The 23251-nt window shown below is 38.7% G+C and overlaps 1 protein-coding gene across 4 annotated transcripts in view; it reads left to right on the top strand.

Moving 5' to 3' along the window:
- Positions 1 to 22994, top strand: part of Lhfpl1 (LHFPL tetraspan subfamily member 1) — a 44034-nt gene extending 21040 nt beyond the window's left edge. For 3 of the 4 annotated variants that reach the window (XM_040744521.1, XM_040744522.1, XM_013122306.3), the window contains one exon: positions 22040 to 22994. In XM_040744521.1, the coding sequence (XP_040600455.1) occupies positions 22040 to 22221 (182 nt within the window). In that variant the 3' untranslated portion in view covers positions 22222 to 22994. Of the gene's footprint in view, positions 1 to 9298; positions 9351 to 22039 lie in introns of all 4 variants that reach the window. The other variant, XM_040744523.1, reaches the window with a different exon arrangement.
- Positions 22995 to 23251: the final 257 nt, after the last annotated feature.

The following is a 23251-nucleotide window of genomic DNA, read 5'->3' as shown; positions in this document are numbered from 1 at the left end:
TGTAGCTTTGGAGCTTATCCTGACACTCTTCTCTGTAGACCTCTCTGTAGACCAGGCTGGCCTTGAACTCACAGAGATCCGCCTGTCTCTGCCTCCCAAGTGCTGGGATTAAAGGCGTGTACCACGAATGTCTAGCTGAGTATTAGTTTTAATCAAATATCAACTCCCTTTATAGTGCTTGGAAAATTCAGCCTATTTTTACACAGGATCATAGACTATCTAAACAAAAAGAGATTTAGCTATTATAGTTTGAGCTGCTGTTATTAAATATTATGACCTCTGATTTAGGAGTTGATTCAATGGATAATGTGCTTGCCATGTAAGCCTGAGAACCTGAGTTTAGATCCAAAGAACCTGTGTAAAAAGCTGGGCATAGCCATGCACATGTGCAACTCCAGTACTATGGACAACACGTGGAGCCAGACAGATCTTTAGAGCTCACTGGGTAGTATTCTTAGATAATGGGTGAGCTCCAGATACAGGGAAGAAACACTGTTTCAAGAATAGTAAATGGAGAATGATTGATGAAGATAATCCAACCATTGACTTCTCAACACAACACATATTAGCACATATTTACACCCTCTACATGGATGCACCTTTCCACGTGCATACACAATACACACACACACACACACACACAGAGAGAGAGAGAGAGAGAGAGAGAGAGAGACAGAGAGAGAGAGCACAACCTCAAAAGTCCTTCACCAGCATATTTTTATATATGGATTTCTTTTTTAGCACATAACACATAGTTATTTGGTCTTCTTATTTGATCACCTGTTTTCCTTAATATAATGGAATCTCTATGATGGAAGAGACCTTAGCTTTTTTTCATAATCAAGTGATAGTTTTTCATGAACAAATCTGGTCTCACCTCTTCAAGTTAAAGACAAGGAACAGGAGGCCCAGAAACTGATCACTCAGTCCAAGTTTCCTGACACTTCCGTTCTCAGGCTAGGATCCAAATGTTTTTCATCTGTTCTTGAAGGGTCAGTGATTATTGTGGTGCCAAATTATAGTGTTTTCCCTGCTGTGATGAGGAAGACAGTTTCTGTGAGAGAGAATAATAGAGGACATTCTTATTTCAATTGGGAAAAGATTAGGGAAGACCCCCCCTAACAAACTGTGATATTTTTAAAGAAGGAAACTGAGAGATTAGTATTATTAACAGGGGAATTTCAGGAAGAAGAGAGTTCTACAGACAGAAAAAGACAGTATTCTATAACGTGGGGATGACTTAGATGTTGAAGAACTGGAAGATCAGAATTCTTGAGGCTGAGTGAGTGACAAGGAGTGTAACAAACAACTGAAGGATTGTGAGCAGCAATCTGACTTTATAGGACTTTGTGTTTTATCCTACCTACAGTGTGAAGCCATTTCATGATTTTGTGAAGGAGAGAGACAATGGAGTTTACATCCTAGAAAGGGGGTTCTGACAGAGTTGCACAGAATACGGTTGAAGGTGGAGGCAAGAGTGGAACATGTCAGATGGTAGGATACTCTTAGCTTAGGTAGAAATAAAATAAAAACATAGGCATCAGCTATCTCAAAATAGTAAACTGATTACAAATAGAGTTTTCTTCATCAACACCAGATGACATGCCAGAATGGATGGAGAAAATCTCACAAGGCTCCACCCCTTCAGTCCCAAATGATCAGCCCCCAAAACATATATATATATATATATATATACATATATATATATATATATATATATATATATATGAGCAATACTAAATGAATGGGAGGTTGCATTTATATATTAATTCATATATACACCTGTATGTGTGCATATATCATAAGCATGCATAAAACAATAAAACTTTTAAAAGATCATGAACTTGATGGGGAGTGTTTGCTGGAAGACTTGGAAGGAAGGGAGTGAGAGGGAGATGGTGGAAATGAAGAAATACAGTTGTCCCTTGCATCCTCAGGTTAGGTTTTGTACTTTTAGATTCAACCAACTATGGAAAATTAAATTTGATAAAAACTTCACTTGTACTACAAATGTACATTTTGGTCATTTTTCTACAAATAATACAGTATAGTAACTGTTTACATAAAATTTACATTCTATTATATAAGTAATCTAGAAATGATTGAGATATACATAATGTGTATAAATAATGAACTAATTCAACTAAAGTCAGGGAGTTGAACATCTGTAGATTTTGCATGGGTTCCTAGACCCAATCTCCAGTAGATAGTGAGGGATAGCTGTGTATTTAAAAATTCTCAATCAGTGTAGAAGGTTTTAGGTTTGCTGTGCGAAGACAAGAAGTGGGAAGACAAGAGGAGAAACAGCTGTGGTTGGAATGGGAAGAAGAAAAAGGGAAACTCAGTTCAAATGTTTGTGAGATGCCTCTGTGTAGCCTAAATGCTAAAGTCAAGGAAGTGGTCTGCACATCACTGAGGAATCCAGTCTCAAGTTTAGAAATTGGGAGTTCTTAGCATATATATGATACACTTATAAGGATAAAGGATTGTGGTAATAATGACTACCATCTTGTGAAGGTGAGATTTATGAACAGGTGAAGTACTTTACAAGATCTGTTTATCTATGGGAAATAAGTAACATGGAAGGTTTAATCTAAGTCCTAGAAATTCCCAACATGTAAAATTGACCAATACAAATTCCTATGTGGCATTTACTATCCACATAACTATCTTTTCATCAGTCTTCTAGGAAAGGATTACTAGCCTGTGTCTTAGATGATTTTGTGTTGCTTTAGCAGATCATCCATTTCTGGGTAATGTATAAAGACAAAAGAGTCAACTGAACATATCAAGACATGGCGGAGAAGCAGAAAAGCAACTGAATAATTGCAAAAGGATCAGGTATAGGTGCAAGGACACAAGGGAGCAAAGATTGATCAGTTATGACAGACTGCTTTTTAGTAGGAACTAATCTGCTCCTGGAAGGTCTGAAATGGTCCTTTGAAACATTATTCATCTATTTGTGACCCCGCTAAGCCTCATCTCCTAAAGGTTCCCTTACTTCAACACTGATCCTGGGGACCATGCTCCTAGCACATGATTTTCTGGGAGACAACCAGTATTCAAACCATAGCAGCCTTATTGTTTGCAAAGGGTTTGTGTATACTGTCATAACCATCGTGAGGTCTTTGTATTCATTCTCTGATGCTAGATCGCTCATCCCCTTTCCACAATGATCCGTAAACCTTGAGAAAGGTGATGCAGAATAAATGGTCCATTTATATCTGAAAATGCTGTAGGCTAGTTTTCTCTGAATGAGGGGAGATAAACACGAAATCCTCCACTAATTGAGGACACCCAGTCAGATCTTAAAGAATCTAAATACTTCTAATGGAACATAGCTCTTTTGCATGAACAATTGCTATGTTAACACTTAATTCTCAGGTAAGTTCTGTAGCATCTATAAATGAACCATATTACTATGTATTCTCATAGTCTGATACACAGCATTGGCTTGTGAAGACAGTGAAATTTACACCAGGGTCTAAAGATGACTTGAGATGGAAATAGGAGGGAAAATGCTGGTTTATTTATTCTGATATATTTTGCATACATTTTAAAATTTCTTAGGAAGATGATCATATTAAAGTATAAATAAGACAACTTTGGTTTCCTTTTCATTATTTGTGTTTGTTTTAAAACTTCCTATGACAACAACATTTTAGTAATCTTTTATGACAATAAAAATGCAAGGAACATGTATGCATAACTGATCATAACATGCTGTTGTTAAAATTATGTAATCCTGGGATATTAAGAGGTAAAATTATTCAGGAACTTAAAGTCAGAACACAGACTATAGTTATTTTAAAATCCACTGTCCTGTACATGCTAACATGGCTATTTTCCCTCTATATTGGTGAAGATATATATTGAGACACTTTATAATTTATTGCTTTTATGAATAGTTATCTGAAATATGAAAATAACCCAGTTATATATCATGTGATTCCAACCCTACTTTCAAACTCACTCTCCTGTCAATATTTTAGTATAATCAAAACAAAAAATAAACAACCAAAGGATTCTGGAAAGGATTTCCTGTGGAATGACATTTATTAGGAACTTTAAAATACCTGTGGATGAGATTTACACCCAAATTGTACCAATAGTCTACATAAAATTAGAGGCACATAAATGTTTAAGTTCTACATATTCTAATTTCATACACAGTCTGGAACTTACTCTGGTCTTTTGGAATATCTACTTATGCCTTCCTTATCTCAGACGTCCTTCTTAAAAGAAAGTGATGATGTGGATTTAGGGGTGGCTCTGATAAATGCTTAGAGAAGGGTTGTACAAGAACAGGCCCCAAAGACTAAAGCATGCTCTTGCAAGCTAGGTATAGTGGTGTGTACATACAATTTCAGCACTTAGACAGAAGGAGCAGGAAGACTGAATTCCATGTACTCCTGTGTTACAGAGGGAGACAATGTCTCAAAAATCAATCAGACTAACCCAAATACAAAACAAAGAGCTTGACACAAATGCAAAGGGAACATCAAATATTTTCATTTATATTTGACTCCTGCCCACTGCCTTTCCTGCTCCTAAGATTTTATCTTGGAATGTTTCCTACTCTACCAATATGCTTGTCATTCCAATGGTCTCCAGTGTCTACCCCAAGCTCACTCTGCTGACTCTTATTATCAATGTCTTTGGTTAAGCAGTTTAAGGAACTCTCTTTCTCCCTTTCTTCATTAAAAATGAAACAAATAATTAAATATTTAAGGCACAAAATCTACAAACATTAACTATGAATTTGCACTGAAGCATATGGTGGACTCCGCCTTGCAGATCAATCATTACAGCTATTAAGGCCTGAGAAAAAGCAGATGACATTTTCTTAAGTGACTAATGACTTAAAACTAGCTTCTTGACTGCACACCATCATGCTGCTCAATGATGATCCAGTATCTTGGGGTTGAGGAAATTACTCATTCATTAAGAAGACGAAAGACAGGTAAAGGCTCTAAACAACAACCTTGCCAAGTACAACGCCTTTCCCTGCCTTTATTTTATCAATTAAATGAAACCTGAGGAAAGTGGGTTGCTGTTAACTGGACTCTTGCCATTAAATAAAGAGTTCATGGAATTGATTCCACAGAGATGAATGTCTAAAAAATCTAATGCTGAGTAAGATAATGTATTTATACCCACCCCAAGCTATCTTTCACCTAGTCCTGACTTGACATCAAAAGCAATAGGAAGCAGGGAAAAGGTCAGAAGCTGTGAGGAAGAATACTAAATATGGATGGCTCAAAGGTAGCAGTGTGACTTTTTTGGAGGGGTGGCTAGACAAATTGCTCCGAGGTTAAGAGCATTGGCTGTTCTTCAGCAGACCCAACTTTGACTGATAGTACCTGCATGGTGGCTTAAAACCATCCATGACTCTAGTTTCAGGGGATCCAATGCCCTCTTCTGGCATTCATGTGTACCAATCATACATATATTTGGCAAACAGACACGCATGAAGCCAAAACACCCAAACACATTAAAAAATAAATAGTTTTTTAAGTGAATGTGTTTTTAGCACAATAAATACAAAAATATATGGCATAGGACAAACAATTTAATAATTGTGAGCTTGTTATTATACAGGTTTTGTGAAGTTTATGTGAAGTCATTTATGAAATACACTCTGTATAGTGTTTGGTATGGAATAGTCTGTTAATATTTGCTGTATGATACTATCATTATCATTACACCGATGCCAGTTTTAAAATGAAAGGATTCCCATGTGTGGTGGTTAACCCTTATTACCAACTTGACTGTATTTAGAATCACCAAGGAGACACACCATCTGTGGGGGTGTTTCAGAGAAGTTGAACTTAGGGAGGAAAACTCACTCTGAATGTAGTAGAACAGTGAGTGCCACAGACTGGGGTCCTAGCCAGAATAAAAAAGAACAAAGAGCAAGCCAGATGAATAGCAGCATTCTGTGTCCTGATCTACCTAGCTGTGTGCAAGCTGCCTGCTACCATGCCTTCCCTGACATGAGGGATCATATTCATTAAACCATAAGTCAAAAGACGTCTTTTTTCCTCTGTTTTCATTTTTCTCCAGTATTTGACCACAGCAATGACAAAAGAACCTAATAGATCGTGCTTTAGTTTTCAGAAAAAGAATCAATTATAAGAAAGATAGTCTATACCTATAGGACTTCTTAAAATTTCTACTCATGAATCAATTTCCTGAAGAAATGTTCATACTACTCAATTATTTATATATAAAGTATATAGATGTCATTCTACTACTAATAAATAATAAATATCTTATTTTAAAACAGTTCTGATACATGATTTTACCATTTATTACAGACTAAAGCAAATTTGCATATCAATGAAGTAATGTGCTTTCTTTTACGTAAAAAAATTTTGGCTGTCCCCCAAATGATGTGATGAACTTTGATGATCCCCCGTGGAAAGCCTCACTATCCCTGGGGAGTGGAGGATGGGTTGCGGGATCGGTGGGAAGCATGGGAGGGTGGGAAGTCGAGGGAATGGGGGGATGGATATGCAAATAAGAGTGTTTTTAAAATAAAAAGTTTTGGGTGAATATTTAATATTAAAGGACTTATAGCAGCTTGAATCTTTTTCATTTGATTGGTATTTTGGTTTTATCATGATCAGCGCTTGGAGTACAACTCCACATAAATATGTAGCCCAAAATAGAAAAGTGGGTTCAGGGCCATTTCAAAAGCTGCTGTGAGCTCTGTTCTAATGCCAATCCAAATTCACTGACTTTTCATGAAACTCAATTCAGCAACTTAAGTAGCAGTTTTTACTTTTGTTTGTCTTGCTATATTGGATTTTTATTCAAAACTTTTTTCATACAGCGTATCCTGATCATGGTTTTTCCTTCCTTATCTCATCCTAACTTCTCCTCACCATCCCAACCATACATGTCTTTTTTTCACTTCCTTTAGATAGCAAACAGGCTAATAAAAAGAACAAACAAACCAAATTAAAGCAAATGAGCAGGAAAAATAGCTAGAGAAACATATATATGTGTAGATACATATGTACACACACAAAATCTATAAAAAGACAAAATCAGAAACTATAATAGATAAACAAAAGATGGGTAGGGTAAAAAAATGTCCAAACAAAACATTATCATATAAAAGCATCTCTAAAGATACCATTGAGATTGTTTCTGTTCACTGGGCATGTGATCCGGCCTTAAGAGTGGTTTGTATACCCAGTGAGACTTCATTGGAGAAAACTGCCTTTTCCTTTGTGAGTGGTTGTCGATTAAATAGCTTCTTGATTTGGGATGGGGTCTCATGTCCAGTTCCCCTCTCAACGCTGGGATCCCATTTGCCTTGGACCCCATATATGAAGTGGCAGTTTTTAAAACCAAACTTTATTAACACAATACAATCAACAGATATACTGCTTTGATGGTTTCATGCTAAAGAATGATGGTAGGAAAATATTAAAAGATTCTGTTTTCCTTAATTTAACCGCTGTTTCTGCAAGATCAGCAAACTTTGTTTCTGTAGTAAAATTCTTGTGGTTTATAACATGCAACAGTACTGAACCCAAACCCATGTTTCAGGCTGTGCTTATTGCCATCACATGGTGTGATGTGAGGGCATGCACAGTGCTAAATGTACCAGGTTGTAAATTCAGAACCACAACTGCAGTGAAGTTGCACAATGCAGTTTGGGCAAAGTGGTACCAGAAACACCTTGGATTCATTGCATGTTGGATTTTGAGTTAATTTTACTCATTTTGCATTCAGAAACTGTTTGCTTTTGCAAAGGTTTTCATTACCCTCCCATATTTTGTTACATGACCCTATAGGATGATTACTAACAGGTTTAGAATCTGTGACTTATATAGCATGAAGAATAGATGCACAAGTTAATAGTGCAAGGCTTGTGTTCAGATATGAGCCCTACCACTTAGTTGTGCGAATCTGGGCACACTCCTTAACCTCTCAGTATCTCACTTAATAGAGTTTGGTAACAGTATTTATCCTTGTAGGATTATCGAGGTGATCGAGGGTAGTAATAATTACATGCAAAGAACAATGATAGATTAATGTATCTTATTAGTAGATACTCAGCCCAGTTGTCAGAGCGTCCCTTTGCAGCGAATTCCAGACTTGACTTTTGGGAAGGAGGGAAGCACGGAAGGACCCATCCAACTTGACAAAGGCTTGCCATAGAGGCGAACCAAAGGCCATGTGTGTGCTCCTTGCATTTCCTTTCTTTGGCGTTCATTTCCTTTTCTCTCTCCACATTTCCGTCTATTCTTGCCAGTTCAAAGCTTTTTATGGAGACTTGGGGTTTGAGCATTGTAGGTTTAGTTTCCAGGCATTTCCGGGTACCTTCCCTTACTGTCAGTTTCCTTTGGTGTGGACAGTCTGTGGTCTTGTGCTCACCAGAGTACAATCAGCGCAGCTTAGCAACCATGCTCATGTCCACAGAGGGGCAGTAGAGTGTGGGAGAAAGGAGCCTCTCGGGTGTACATGCTTACTCTGTTTGCAATTTTCCTCAGCTTGCTTGGGCACATCACTTTCCCAGTCTGAGACCTGATTTCCCTGTTTATATGTAGAGAGCACTGAACTAGATGGGTGGATAGCCCTGTTACCAGCTCCAGTAATAAAGCCTGGCTGTGGGTCTGAATGTCTCTCCACCTTTCAGAAAATCGGAGGCCCTATATATATATTCAGCTCCCTGTTGTGATTTGAATTCCATTAATCATAATTAATTTCATAATTGTCTTTTTGTTCTCCCAGAGAAAAGTAGATTTTCAAGTGGTTTTAGCATACATATAACTATAGCAGGGGATGAGTATGCTAATTTGTTTGACAAGTAATTATTTTATTGCATATATATCAAAGTATCATGTTGTGTACATCAAAACATACAGCAAAAAAGCAAATGCACTTAGGATAATCATCTTATAAACATGAATACTTCAAGGACACTGCTAGTAGCAGTCTGTAAGAGAAATGGTTTCAGTCAAGGGCATTGCCCAGAGCCACTATCCTTTGGGGTAGCATTAGCTGGAATGCCGACAGTTCCTGAAAATTTGGGGCTCAGACATTGCTGAAAATCACACTGTTGTCTGCACTAAGGACCACAGAGATGTGTCTCCATCCAGAGAAGAAACTGGCCTAAGCTGGAAGAGGCAGGAAGGAATGAATGGGTCAGGGAAAAACTTCATTCGACTGCACATCTCTGGTACCTAACAAACGTTTACATGGTGCAATGGTTGTATCCCTGCCTTACTGTCTGGACCATAGATGACCCATTTCACTTGTTAACTCTATTTCTCTATAGGCAATGCGAGATGTCAATTACCTTCAGAAATGGTTCTGGTTATGCATTGAAGGTATGTGCAGAGACGTTTTAAAACAATATCCTTGTGAGGGAGCGGTGAAAATTAGAAAGCTTATCTGTTAGATCCTCTCAATGACCATCTTCTAGATTCAAAATAATGAGATGTTTAAAGTAACAACTTTCTACGCATCCCAGGGAACATGAGGCTATTTTCATTGTGACTAGGAAAAGTAACAATGGTGCTTATAAACAGCTTTCCCCTTCCTGAAATAGTCTGCGTGAGAAAGGGTGTTCAGCCAGTTCTGAAACTCCCGAGGAAGAGAAGGCTCTTACAAAGGCCTGAAGGGCAGATCCTCTGCTTGGTCTTATTTCCTGTTGACTTGCTGAGGGCCTCCTAGGCTCAGTAACAGAAACAGAGGTCTATGAGCTGGTTGTCTATACATCACACAACCACAGGATGGCAGTAAAGCAAGGCAAATTCAGCACGCACTTCTGGTCTTCACTTTAGAGAATGTGAATCAGAATTTCTTTGCTTCCATTTCCTACTCTGGAGTTGCTTCTGTAAGCTTCAATGCCAATTTCTGCTTCCTCTTTCACCTTTATTGTGTGTTAGTCTTTTCCCTTCTACTGTAGATTGATGCTTTATCTGCAGCTTTTGTTTAAAAGCAAAATTTCAGATTCTATTTTTTAATATTCTTATTATTTTAACTTTAAATAGCTTGTTTTACATGTCAATCCCAGTTCCCTCTCCCTCCCCTCCTTCCGCACCCCCATCTCCCCCATCCTCCCACCCTAATGCCATTTCCTTCCACATAAGGGGATATCTAGAGTCTGTCATTTCACTCAGGGTAGGGTCCAGGCACTCCCCTAAGAGTCCAGGCTGAGAGAGCATCCCTCTTTGTGTTATGGACACACGATATCTGTTTGTATCCCAGGGATAAACACTGATCCACTTCTCAGGACCCCATAGGTTGCCCAGGCCTCCTCACTGACTCTCACACTCAGGGGGTCTGGATCAGTCCCATGCTGGCCTCCCAGCTGTCGGTCTGGGGTCCAAGAGCTCTCCCCTGTTCGGATCAGCTATTTTTAAGAGCCGATGTTATCACTGCAACATTCGAATCACAGGGCTCTGACAGTGAGAATGGAGTGAGATGATGTACAAAATATGTTCAGCCTAGGGCCCACACCCTGAAAATGAGAGTGGCAATGGGTATTACTGTCATTTTTGTTGGTATAGGTCAGACTAATCCAGAGGTTTGATTATAAAGTGAAGCAGGTTGCCAAGGAGAAAAGCAAGCCCTACCACAACCCTAGAAGCAGTTCCCTGAGGAGGTTACAGTTACAGGGGGAAAAGAATATGGTAGGGCTATGTCATATGATTTCCTGTGAACAGTTGTCACTAAACCCCATCTAAGTGAATTATAGGAAATGGTGACAAAGATAAAAATGGCTCTCTCAAATGAAAGGCCCTACAATAGTACCAAGAACAGGATAAATTCTAAATAAATTGTGGATCCTTTTCCACATTTTCTCTAATGGACTAATGATATATCTCACTTCAAGCCCCAGTGGATGCCACTGTATTCTTTCCTAAAGATATGGGTACAAGGATCTGTATAGAAGCCTAGAAGTCTCCATCTTGAGGTTCTCTCAAGTATTTGTAGGGACTGTGACTTAGAAAGAGGGGAGCTTCAAAGTACTCATGCTAGGCTCTGCACTAGATGTTGTATTCGTTTGTTTTTCTTTCATGTGCCATCATATTTGAGGCCCCTCAGCTGTGCTGTAAAGTAAGTAGTTTTACTTCTGTTTTACTCATAAGGAAGAGAAGCTCAAAAAGGCTAAATGACTTGTACCTGAGGATTCAGTTTGGAGGGGGCAGGACATGCTTTCGAATGCAGTTCCTGTTATGCCAGGCTGTCCTCCCTGGACCACACTGACATGCCAGGTCCAAACCTGCATAATCCAAGTCACTATACCTCCTGAATAAATGGGGAACTTTGAGAGTCACTTCATCTCTCGGTTAATTCCTTCTTATAGAATAATATTCCTGCATATAGCTGTGAATTAGTGAATTAAAAAAGCCTAGATAACAGGATTAACTGGGAAACTTGGTGGAAAAGATAAGTTGTAAACTGGGAAGTACTATAACTCATATTGGATGGTACAACTCGAGGAATTTGTTATTGCTGGGGGGTTTGAAGCTTATTGACCTATACCTGTTAGGTGATGAAGTCTGGATAGAAATGGTTAATGCTTAAAGCTGGCATTGCCAGTATAGGACCCAGTAAATTGCTTGAATGAGGATTCCCTCATTCCTGATTTCTGGGCCTGGTCCTTTAGCATTCTTGGTATTTAATGATATATCAAGAATAGAGATAATACTTCATTATATTGTGCACATTCACTAAATATAAGATATTAAATAAATTGCTTTAAAATTTGGAGTCCAAAGAGCTTGTAGTTTTGTTTGGGGAGAAAAACTTTACAGGCATATAACAAATACTGATGATGATGTTAATCCAAATGCATGACATCAACAGCAGAAAATATGACAATGCTGAGGCACACAAAGAGAACTCTAGAATCTTGTTTTCCTTCTCAGTTGGCTTACTGGAGCCATCTCTTTTCCACCCCTTTCTATCTCTTTATTCCTCTTCCTCTTTTTCTCCTATGTGTTTAGATTCCTAAAGATTCTACATACAAGTCCCTTGATTTCTTTACTCTTTGGTTCAAGTGGTATTTATGAAATGCTCGTCTAATGCCACCCTTCTTTACCAATTATACCCTCCACAGCACTTTGAGGATGGAGTCCTGACTTCATAGCAAGGCCTGCATGGGCCGTGGCAATGACTTCCATTCACACTATCTTCTTCTATTGCCCAGCTAACCTGAAAACACCAGTTCCTTCCCAGTAGAGCAATTTTGCAGCTGTCATTTTGTTTCGTAAGAATGTCTCTTTTCCCTTTCTCGCCCTGCCAACTTCTTCATTTTCTTCCAAATCTCCGTGTTCCCTTTAAATTGGATCCACTCCCTGTCTGCTTTCTTGCATGACTCTGCATCACAGCACTTGCCACATTAGGAGAACATTTCCTCTTGCTACTCACTGGTTTTGATCTTACCTATGTAAGAACCTGTTTAAAGAGCTTACCACAGTGCCTGGCATGTGGAAGTATTTGACAGATATTAATGACTTCTGTTTCAGTGACTGGCAGGTGCTGAGAAGGTTCAAGTGGATGCAAGCAGAGGGCTATTGAGCAGATAAGAGAGAAGAGGGACCGATGGCTTGGAAGCCAAGTGTCCTAGAGAGCTCACACTGAATGAAAGCAGTCAAATATTTGCTTAGCTGGTTTTTGACTTCTCTCCTTAGGGAGGATGTTCAAACCTCTTCTAAGAAGCTGCCTTAGTTAGAATTAATGAGCTGTATAAAGGGCAACGTGATGATATGGGCAGTTTTTAAGGGGTTGGGGTTTAGTCTGAAGAAAGACAGAGAAGCACAGTTTAAATTGGTCTGAGGCATGCTTCTCCTCAGTGGAAAAAAAAAGATGAGCAGAGACCACAAAAACTGATAACTATATAAGAAATCAGATGAAAGGAAATGCAGGTTTACAAGGGAGATTTCAATAGGAATCAATTTGCTTGGCTGAAATGTGTGTCTGGGAGAGGAAAATCAGACGAATGAGCATTTCTTTCATCATGAGAATTTGACTTCTTTGAAAGTGCCACAGGTCTTTTTTTCTGTCACAGCATTGGGTTTATGAGTCCACAATATCTTAATCCTTAGCAGATCTTATTGGGTTAAAGTTAGTGCTATCAGCAATAATGTGCTTACCTAAACAAGGGAGATTTTCTGTTTTTTTTTCCTCTGCCAAGGGAGTTTGGCAGACTTCTGGAATATTCACTGGGTTCTGGGCCTCCAACCTGGGCTGCTGGTGACATGCATACCCTACTTGGAGTGTGAGTAAAGATACATTTTTGTAGTCTTGGCTGTCTTTTTACTTGGGGCAGTGGTGGGAGAGGTAAGATGTTTGGTTATTGTTCTTGAATTCATTGACTGCATTCTCTTTGAAGGTGTTTATCTGTGTTTGCTCAAACCTAGTGGGTAAAGTTCTTTGCTCATTTAGCGTTTGTGCCATTGGAAAAATCTCCTCGTGTTGCTTCCTATAGAAACCCTGAAAGTCTGAAATCTAAAGTCATCATGGGACAAAGGAGAGCACCGGCTTCTTCCAAAACCCCACTGTTTCTACTGCCATAAGAGATAGGCCTGTGTGGCAAAAGTATACCAAATTAGAAAATGACAAACCTTTGTCTTTCTCATTTCTACCTTACACATCAAACAGCAGCTTGGAAAAGAGGTTGTGACTGAGTGTCATAAATTTTGGTGAGCCACAGTGATAGGAAGAGCGGTTAGCTATCCTGAGCTGAATTTGCTTTGGAAAAATAATGTCATGAGTTCTATGGGATGTCTGGGTGTCTTTTTGTAGGGAGAGTCTTTCACTTGTGATCAATATCAACAGCCATTTTTACCTGGGGAACACTGTTGAAGCTATTTGAGTTGGTTGACAAACAAAATTCTCGGTTTACCTGTCTCCACCCTTTAGACTGGAGATAAGAGTGAAGAAGATATGTAAATTTCTATTGTATACCTCCTCCCACATTTTTGCTCTTCTCAAGCAAAAAAAAATCTCTTCCATTTTCCAGTCTTTTGAGCATATCAAATGGGGAAAAGATGTCAGTTTTGTTCTCTGCATTCTCCCTGAAACACTTACACATTCTACTGATGGCAAGAATCCTTACAATTTGGATTTCATCTTTTTTTGTTTTGTTTTCTTTTGTTTTGATTTTTGGGACAAGGTCTCACTATGTAACTTTGACTGGCCTGGAACTCACTATGCAGACCAGGCTGGTTTCAAACTCAGAGCTATCTGCCTATGCTGCCTCACTGTGGAGATTAAAGGTATGTACCACCACACCAAGCTGAATTTCTTTTGTACAGAAACACACATTGCTCTTTACAATCCTGATTTATTCTCATTCTTCATACAGTTTTATTCCTTTTTTATGTCCTATTCTGGAGCTCCAATCTTCATTACAATCTTATCCTTCCTGCCAGTTTCACTGGTACCACACTGATACCCAGGACACTTTACCATTGATGTGTGGTCACAATCATGGTTTTTCCTATAGTAGTCATTCTTAGAATCAATGTGCAGAGCTTGACTCTTAGTAACACTTACACAAAGTCAAACATTTGTCTGTCTGAAAGTTTCATATATCTCATAGCCCTAGTCAGCTTGTAAGATATTAGTTGTTGTTATGTGCTTGCAATAGTACTGCTTCTGTAACCATTCATCCAGACGTTCAAAGACACAGAAAACTCAAAAGACATACTTACCTTGATTGATGTTTATGTCTGTTGCCATCATCACTCTTCTCTTCTCCTTCTAAGGGCATCTTTCTTTGAGCAAGTTCTTGTGATTTTTTTTTTTACTTCTAAACTGTCATTCTGAATATGCCCCATTGAAAGAGCAGACTTTCAGATTCTGTCCTGTTCTGATTCCAAAGTCTGATGCCCATACCAGTAATCCACAATATCCACTGCTAATCCACAGTGCCCACTGCTAATCTACATTACCTAATGCTAATCCACAGTGCCCACTACTAATCTACAATATCCACTGCTAATAAGCAGTACTTACTGCTAATCCTCAATACCCACTGCTAACCTATATCCTAATCAACCATACCCATTGCTAATCTACAGTGCCCACTGCTAATCCACAGTACCCACTGCTAATATATACCACCAACTGCTAATCCAGAGTATCCACTGGGAAGTATAGCCCAGGGGTAGAATATTTGACTGTTTATCCACTGCTAATTCACAGTACCCACTTCTAATCTATAGTACTTACTGCTAAAACACAATCTTACTGCTAATCTACAGTACCCACTGCTAATCCACACTACAAGCATTATTTGGGGACTAACATCTCTCAGTGACTCAAAACTCCTTGGGCTCTGTCAGGCCTCATTCTCCTAAAGAGCATCGTACTGGGACTTTACAGAAGATGACCAGTTGCCTTTCCCTGCCCCCTCCCTTTCACAGAAGACAGTGATAACTCAATGCTGAATCAAAGGAAATAGTCTCAAACTCCAATCCAAATTGATTTGCAACTTGGAATAAAAGCAACATGTCTTGATTTAAATGTCAGGCCCACTGCTGAGTGATGATTTAATAACTTAGATGAGGGATTCTGTCACAGCAAACTCAACACTGGAATAAAATGAGTCAGAAAGGGTGTTAGAGCTGATGCAGGAGCACACAAAAAGGAACAGACGTATCTTAGTACTCATCCAGAAATTTTGCATAAAGCTAATTTGCAGTTAAGAGCCTATTCTTTTCCCCTATGCTGCCACCCAAGCTTCCTCTTCACAGACACCCATGTACGGATGTGCAGAAAAACTCTAGGTGTGATGCCGACTCACTAGAGTTATTTTCTGAGGACATGGGCCCTGGAACAAGTTTAGAACAGAGGTTCTGAGGCAGCACATTCGATTCAAGGGCAAGGAACAGTAAGCGTCATTGTTTCTCAAGGGATTTTAAGAACTAATCCAGTTCCAGTGTCCCATCTTTAGGGAGCTACTTAATTACTTTCCCCCATCTTAATGTAGAGTTTAGACCCAGTGGATTTAAAAGATGTTCTTCTAAGTCTAAAGTCTCCTAGCTCCAAGGAAATTGGCATTTTTCCCTTAATACCTTTATAAATGTATTTATCTGGTGTTTCCCAGCTTTCATTCCTGTGCAGCTAATTCTTAAGTCAGAACAGAACCAAGCATAGCTATTCAGAACCGAGAACATCCCATCTTGTTGCTCTAATCCCTCAGCTTCAAGATGCATTTGGAAAAAAATTTAAATAGTGAACATAGATGAGTGTTCTTCAGTCTCAACTGATATTTTGGCTAGACCATTTTTTTGTCATAGGGAATGGATTTGTGTATTGTTAATGTGTGTGTACAGTGCGTTAGACTGGAGGTTAATGGTTATTTTCTGAAGTTGCCACATTCTTTCAGTTTTTTCCATACAGTTTTAAGGTTCCCAAACATAATGGGTTACAATGGGAAGCAACACTCTTCTCCCCCACTTATATTTGCAGATATATATGTATGTGTATATGCAAGTCTATATTTACATGTACATGTAAATATATTTATGTATATACATTTACATATATACAAATACAGATAAATATGTATATATTAAAGTAAAGTAGGGAAAATAAAAAGTTATTGTGTACAACTAATAGGTAAAAGCCAGAGAGGTAGAGTGATTAGAACATTTTTTCTTTGAACATCCTTGCTCTAAACAAAGAATTTTTCACCCTTAAATATAAATATAAAATGCATTTGAGAAATCTTGCTCTATAAAATCATCCCTTGGTTAAAAAAACTCACCACCAACAACAACACAAAATATTCCATTGTTCCACAGTGCTTGTGAGAAAGGTCAGAGCTTTCCTCTCCCCTACTGTGGATTTGGCTCATCTTATTAGTTACGTTTTTCTTGCTCTAACCAAGATATATTACGAAAACAAGTTCAGGGAACAAATGTTTACTTTGTCTCACAGATTCAGTCCATCATATTGGAAAAGTAGAGTTGCCATGCTTATGACAGCTGTTCACTTGTCAAGACCTAGAAATCAGGCAGAACAGGCATAAACTAGGTGTGCTAGCCTTCAAAATCCCACCATTAATGATAATTTTGCCAGCCAGATCTCACCTCCTAAAGTCTCCAAATTCTTTAAAATAACACCATAATTCAGGATCCTTGCACACCGAAGCCTGTGAAGGATATTCAGATTCAATCCATAGTATCATACCATTGTCAATTTTACCCTATGTCTGAAAGGTAAACTACTTCTAAACATATTGCATTCTTCCTCACTCATGAAATTTTGTTCTCTCTGCCTAAAGTGCTTGATTTCCACTATATGGAGGAGACAGAAACAGAAGGATCTCTAAATCATTCCAAACTGACAAACTCCAGGTTCAATGGCAAGTGATTAAGGAAGATGGCTATGTTGACTTCTGGCCTCCACACTCACCACAAGGGGCCGGGGTGGGGGGACTGGAGCTGAGAAGAAAAATGACATGATTGCTCTTTCCTACAAAATTAAGATCATATTAATTTGTATCTACTAACTTTTTCCTCCTGGTATAACTGGAAGGCATATATGGAACTTTAAATCAGGCCTGTCCTTGACACCTTGCCTCTGAGACTTTTAAAGTGGCCAAGTCATTGCTTTCCGGAAACTCACTTGAACAGACCTAAGTACGATAGCTGTGAGAATCAAGTAAAATTGCAGAATTCAAAATATTGGATACTATCTAAGACTGCTGGTATATGCCTATGATTCAGTACTTGGGTGATGGATGGAGAAGTACTGCAATTTTGAGGCAAGCCTGATCTATATGCCCAGCACAAGACTGGGACTTAGATACTATTCAGTGACTTAAGAAGACTGTTTGTGAGAGGAAATTCAAAATGCACTTGGGATTGTTATAGGAGCACCTTGGCATTGGTTTACTACTCAGTGGTAACTGGTTCTTCTGAAAGGCTTACTGAGGACGTTTCTTGACATATCTTTATCCTGTAGAACTATTCACACTGTCCATTTGATTACTGATTAGGGCTTTAGAGTAAGGCCATGTCATGGATATATTATTCTCGTTCAAAGAAACAAATCTTTTTATGGTTCCAGAGTACATGTACCTAATAAAAATATTCCTGCTGCTCTAATGAGGGGATCACCTGACAGAAGAGTGAAGAAACAGAAGTGTGATGCCCTTCTATGCAAGATAAGGAGATGCTAAGGGGTGTGAAGTTGCTTAGCAATGGGTTCATTTCAGGGATGGCTCCATCTCAGTGATGGTTCCTGCCTATTCTGCAATGTTAGCTTATTTTAATTTGAGAAGCTAGAAGAAAGGTTCACTTCGAGTATTTTGTAAACTGATTCCTGGGTCTCCTCTTTATATCTAATCAAGCCATAAGAGGTAACCTTATGGGAGATTAAGAGTAAGGCACCATAAGGGTGCATAAGATGAGACTGGGGATTAAGAGATGTGTTCTGGATTCCTGCCTCTGTTTCCCTGCATTTAAGACAGTTCCTAAGCCCTACATTTATTTTTAATCCTTATATTCCAATCTGTAAAATGGTTACAACAAGATATATAATATAATGATAGCTGAAGAAGGGTTGGCCAACTCCAGTTTTCATTGTAATTTACGAAGTGTTTATTTAGAATGTGTGAATGAATTGCAGAAGCCTTCCCCCTCACATCTATGGAAAAATAAGGTAAGAAATAATATATCAATATTGGCAGATGACCTCAAAATAGGCTGCCATGTACTCTACCCACAGTTCACTCTGTTTTTTTCATGTTGAAGCCATTTTGAGATAGATGCATTCTTTTCTCTAAGGAGGCAGCTGTATCGAAACTGTACCATATCAAGACAGGGAGCCTTGAGGAGGGTAGTGGGACATGTGGACAAATTAGAACAAAGTATAATGATACATATGTATGAAAACATGATAATAAAGCCAATTATTTCGTGTGCTAATCTCTTAGTTATTATGCAACTTATAAAAGAAAGCAGTTAATGTGGGAGCTCATAAATCTGTACAGAGTCCATGACCATTCCAGTGGAAGCATGGGCATAATCATCCAGGCATGGTTCTGGAGCAGTAGATGAGATCTTACTTCAGGTATGAGGCATGGGAGTTAACTGAGAATGGCATTGGCTTTAGAAACTTCAAAGCTGAACCTCCAGTGACACTCACCCTCTAACAAGGTCGAATTTCCTAATCCTTCCCAAAAAGTTCCACTAAAACTATAAACCAAACATTTAAATATATGAGCATATGGGGGCCATGTCATTAAAAATAGTTAATTTAAAATAGCAATTTAAAAAGTGTTTACAAGTCCTCTCTCACCCCTCTGATATCATTGGTAATCTTACTTTCATTACTATTTTGGCTTGGTCCACAGGAGTTTAGGAAAAGTTCCATGATTTCCTTGGTCTATTGGCAAAGTACTACTCCTTGAATGGCTGACATTTGGCATATGTCAGGATAGGAGATAAGGGAATGGCTATTCAAGAACAATATAAAGGAAAGGTGGTGAAGAACTTTGTCGTAAGTAGGTCAGAAAAGCTTGTAAGAAGTAATTAATGAGATCTTATGAATTACCTAACACTGAAAAAACAAAGGATGTGATAGGAAGTATATGTATACATACAGATTCACATGAAGGAAATGTTTTAGGCTGAGGGAACACAATGTGCATAGGCTTTATAGTAAAAGGTCCATGGGACATTCAAGAAATTAAAAGAATATTACTTTGGGTTTTCAGTGGCAGTTGAAAATTTAGATGCCATTGTTTTGTGTTGATGTGCGAAAGTGAAAGTGTACCAAGCTCCAAAATACTGTTAGAGTAGATCTGACATAGTGAAATTAGAGTCACTGTGGTAAAAACACTACAATCATCAGGAACAGGTTTCCTTCCAATCTTTTTTTCAACAGAAGTAACTATATATAAGATACTCAGATAAAGTCATAGATCTTTATTGGATGGGAAAACTTGAACCTTCAATGAATCAAGGAAGGCTTCCAGTAGGTGGCAACTCCTGAAAAATGTTCTGTGTAGGATATGAATCAGTGAACAATGCGACAAAAGGTGATATTTTTCACAGAAGAGATGGCATGCACAATGTCTTAGTTAGGGTTTCTATTGCTGCGATGAAACACAATAACCAAAAAGCAAGTTGGGGTTTAAAAGGGTTTATTTGACTAATATTTCCGTATATAAGCTCATCATAGTAGGGAGTCAGGATACAACTCAAACAGGGCAGGAACCTTCAGGCAGGAGCTGATACAGAGGTCATGGAGGGGTGCTGGTTACTAGTTTGCTTTCCTTGGCTTGCTCAGCCTGCTTTCTAATAGGACCCAGGACCACCAGCCCAGTGGTGGCACCACCCACAGTGGGCTGGGCTCATCCACATTGATCACTAATTGAGAAATGCCTTATAGCTGGATCTCATGGAGACATTTCCTCAGCTGAGGCTCCTTTCTCTTTGATGACTCTAGCTGTGTCAAGTTGTTGTAAAACAAGCCAGTACAAGCAATTACTTGGTAGTGTAAGAACAATTGAGGTGGGAAATTTGGTATGAAGTATAAGGCATGAATGGAAATGCAAAGTGCCATAACTTGAACCCATCTGAGACTCTTTCCATGGCACGCCAACAATTTCTATGTGAAATATAAGATGTACTGGGTACCATATTAACAAAAATAATTGGTATTCATTGAAATATAGGCTTGAAAATACAAATTGTTATAAACATCAGTATTGGCATCTCTGACTTGATGTAGTCACACTAGCTTTCTGCAAAACTGTAGGGATAAGTATCACTGCCTATTTCTCTCCTTAGGACCTCATCACAAATTTGTATAATTAGGCACCTACCACAATTTCTAGAGTCCTACTTGGTCGAGCACTTCATTTTAGCAGTTAGTCATTCTAATAACTCTTTAAATAATAGTTCTTTCTCTGAGCATTAATATTTCCTGAAAGACTTTTACAAAAAGCATAGATCTTTCAAACAAGGTGACCTACTTTTATAAAATGGCAGGAGGTGAGGTAGATGTGTTTAAGCATGTGACATTTTCTTCTTACCTTTCAAATGGAAATTACTCCATTTTAAGCTTAACTTTGATTACAATGTGTGCTTTCTAATAAGTAGTAAAAGGTTAGGTTAAAATAGAGACCTATGGTAAGACAGAAGGGACTTGATTTTGTCTGTCTCATCTCCTGGTGATTCAGGACAAGGATCTTTTAGAGAAGCACATGTATGGTAATATGTCTCTTTGTTTAAAAATGTAGTGCTTGTCAAACATCATTAAGCATGGGCCATAGTCCAACTACCACTTTCTAGCAGTGTAAGTGTTCACAGCATGTGCCGTGTCTGCCACATCATTTGTATGATAACAAGAGTATCTGGGTCATGAGGTTGCTGTGATGATCAATGAGGTGTATGTGTAAAGAACTTAGTATAATGTTTGATATTCTATTAGCTTTCTCCTGTCATCATTGCAGTTAGTATTGCAGTAATGTTACCTCCTGCACCAGTCACTCCCAGGTTCCTACTCTAATAGGAAACACAGTTTTATACAATGTTGTTAAATCATAGACCATGAAACAACCATGAGGGAAAGGAGGAAACAGAAAGCTTCCATCACTATTTTCTGTACTTACTTTGACCATCATATCCCAAAGAAGATGTGTCAAGAACATATTTTTATAAGGGGAATAGTTCACGGGGCCTCACTTAGACAAAGAACTACAGGGAACTAAGGGATGTTGAGAGTAGGGGAGGAATAGTCTTCCTCCATGGAGCAACCCCAAGTTGGTTATCCAATTCCAAGTGGTTATCACTGAAATCACACACACACACACACACACACACACACACACACACACACACACACACACACACCAGTAGAAATGAGGGCCAGGAAGAAGGGGGCAAGTAGAGCTTGCAATAAAGGAAAGGTAATGGAGGGAAATTATGTAATGATATTTTAATTAAAATATACTTTGGGGAGGTTATGTTTATTGTTTATTAACAAAAAAGACATATGAGAAGACAAATTAACCTTTATGCCTCTATCCCTGTTTCCACAGGAACTTGTAGACTTGGCTGGGCCTATTACTGTGCTGGGGGTGGAGCTGCTGCAGCCATGTTGATCTGTACCTGGCTCTCTTGCTTTGCTGGAAGAAATCCCAAGCCAGTCATGTTGGTGGAGAGCATCATGAGAAATACCAATTCTTACGCCATGGAGCTTGATCACTGCCTCAAGCCTTAAGCCTTGAAATAGGATTTACAGAAGAGGGTGGGAACGGGGAAAGCGAGTCCTGAAAAGAGGTACTAAGCCAAGGCAGCCACCTAATAGTTGTGTAGCCTAGTGCTTGCATGCTTTATAATCACTTGGCATTTATTTTCACGTTTCTGTAAAAACCCTAAGTCCATGCCTATTTATACAGTTCATCTAGCACAATGATTCTCTCAGTCACTTGTCAAGAGTTTCCACTGACCACCCAAGTCCAATTGAGACCCTTTATGCAAAATATGATTCTTACTTAAAAATTAACTGTAGAAGCAAGAAATTCCTTAGTACTATAAACCTTACTCCCCTCTTACTTTAAACCTTAGATGTCATTCAAGAACAGTTGTGTTCAGAGGCACTCGGAGATGGACCAACCTGGTTCCCATTCGTTCATTTGCATGGCTCTCTCTCTAATATTTATTGTTACCCACTATGCAAAACGTTCTCCGGCCTACACTTTGTCCCATTTTCCTCTCTCCTCATGTATGAGAAAGCTCAGTGGAAGGGTAACTTCCAGGGGGGAAAACACTAATCATGTTTGCTTGTATGCTATTGCCTGGGGCACCTTTTACATTATGCTTTAGAATAGTCATAGGAGTTAATTTTCTAATCTTCCTGGGCAATTGACATCAAAATATAATGGCAAGAGTTCCTCAATCCTTTCTAGATACAGAAATGTTGTTCATTGAGTGCTTTGAGTAAAGTCTAACATTTGTGAGGTGTTCAATAAATATGAAGTCATAGCAATGATAGCAAGGATGTTTTTGCTGTGCTCTCCTTGAAAATTTTACCCGAGTTTATTATGTGACTAGGAAGTCTGCAATGATATTTGTCCCAGTAATCATCTGTAGTGTGATATAAGTTTCCCTGCCTGCTTTATGACTGCTCTTCAAATCATCTCACTGCCATCTGGGGTGAGATAGATATAAAACAATACATCCATGATGTCACCTAGAGCTGAAGTATTTTTAGGCCTGGCTTGCATCCCATCTGTGATCAAGGCTGATGG

The sequence above is a fragment of the Mesocricetus auratus genome, unplaced genomic scaffold, assembly GCF_017639785.1.
Source record: "Mesocricetus auratus isolate SY011 unplaced genomic scaffold, BCM_Maur_2.0 Super-Scaffold_100003, whole genome shotgun sequence".
In the NCBI taxonomy this organism is placed as follows: Eukaryota; Metazoa; Chordata; class Mammalia; order Rodentia; family Cricetidae; genus Mesocricetus; species Mesocricetus auratus.
Note: the sequence above shows the minus strand (reverse complement) of the source record. Positions and strands in the feature narration are given on the sequence as shown.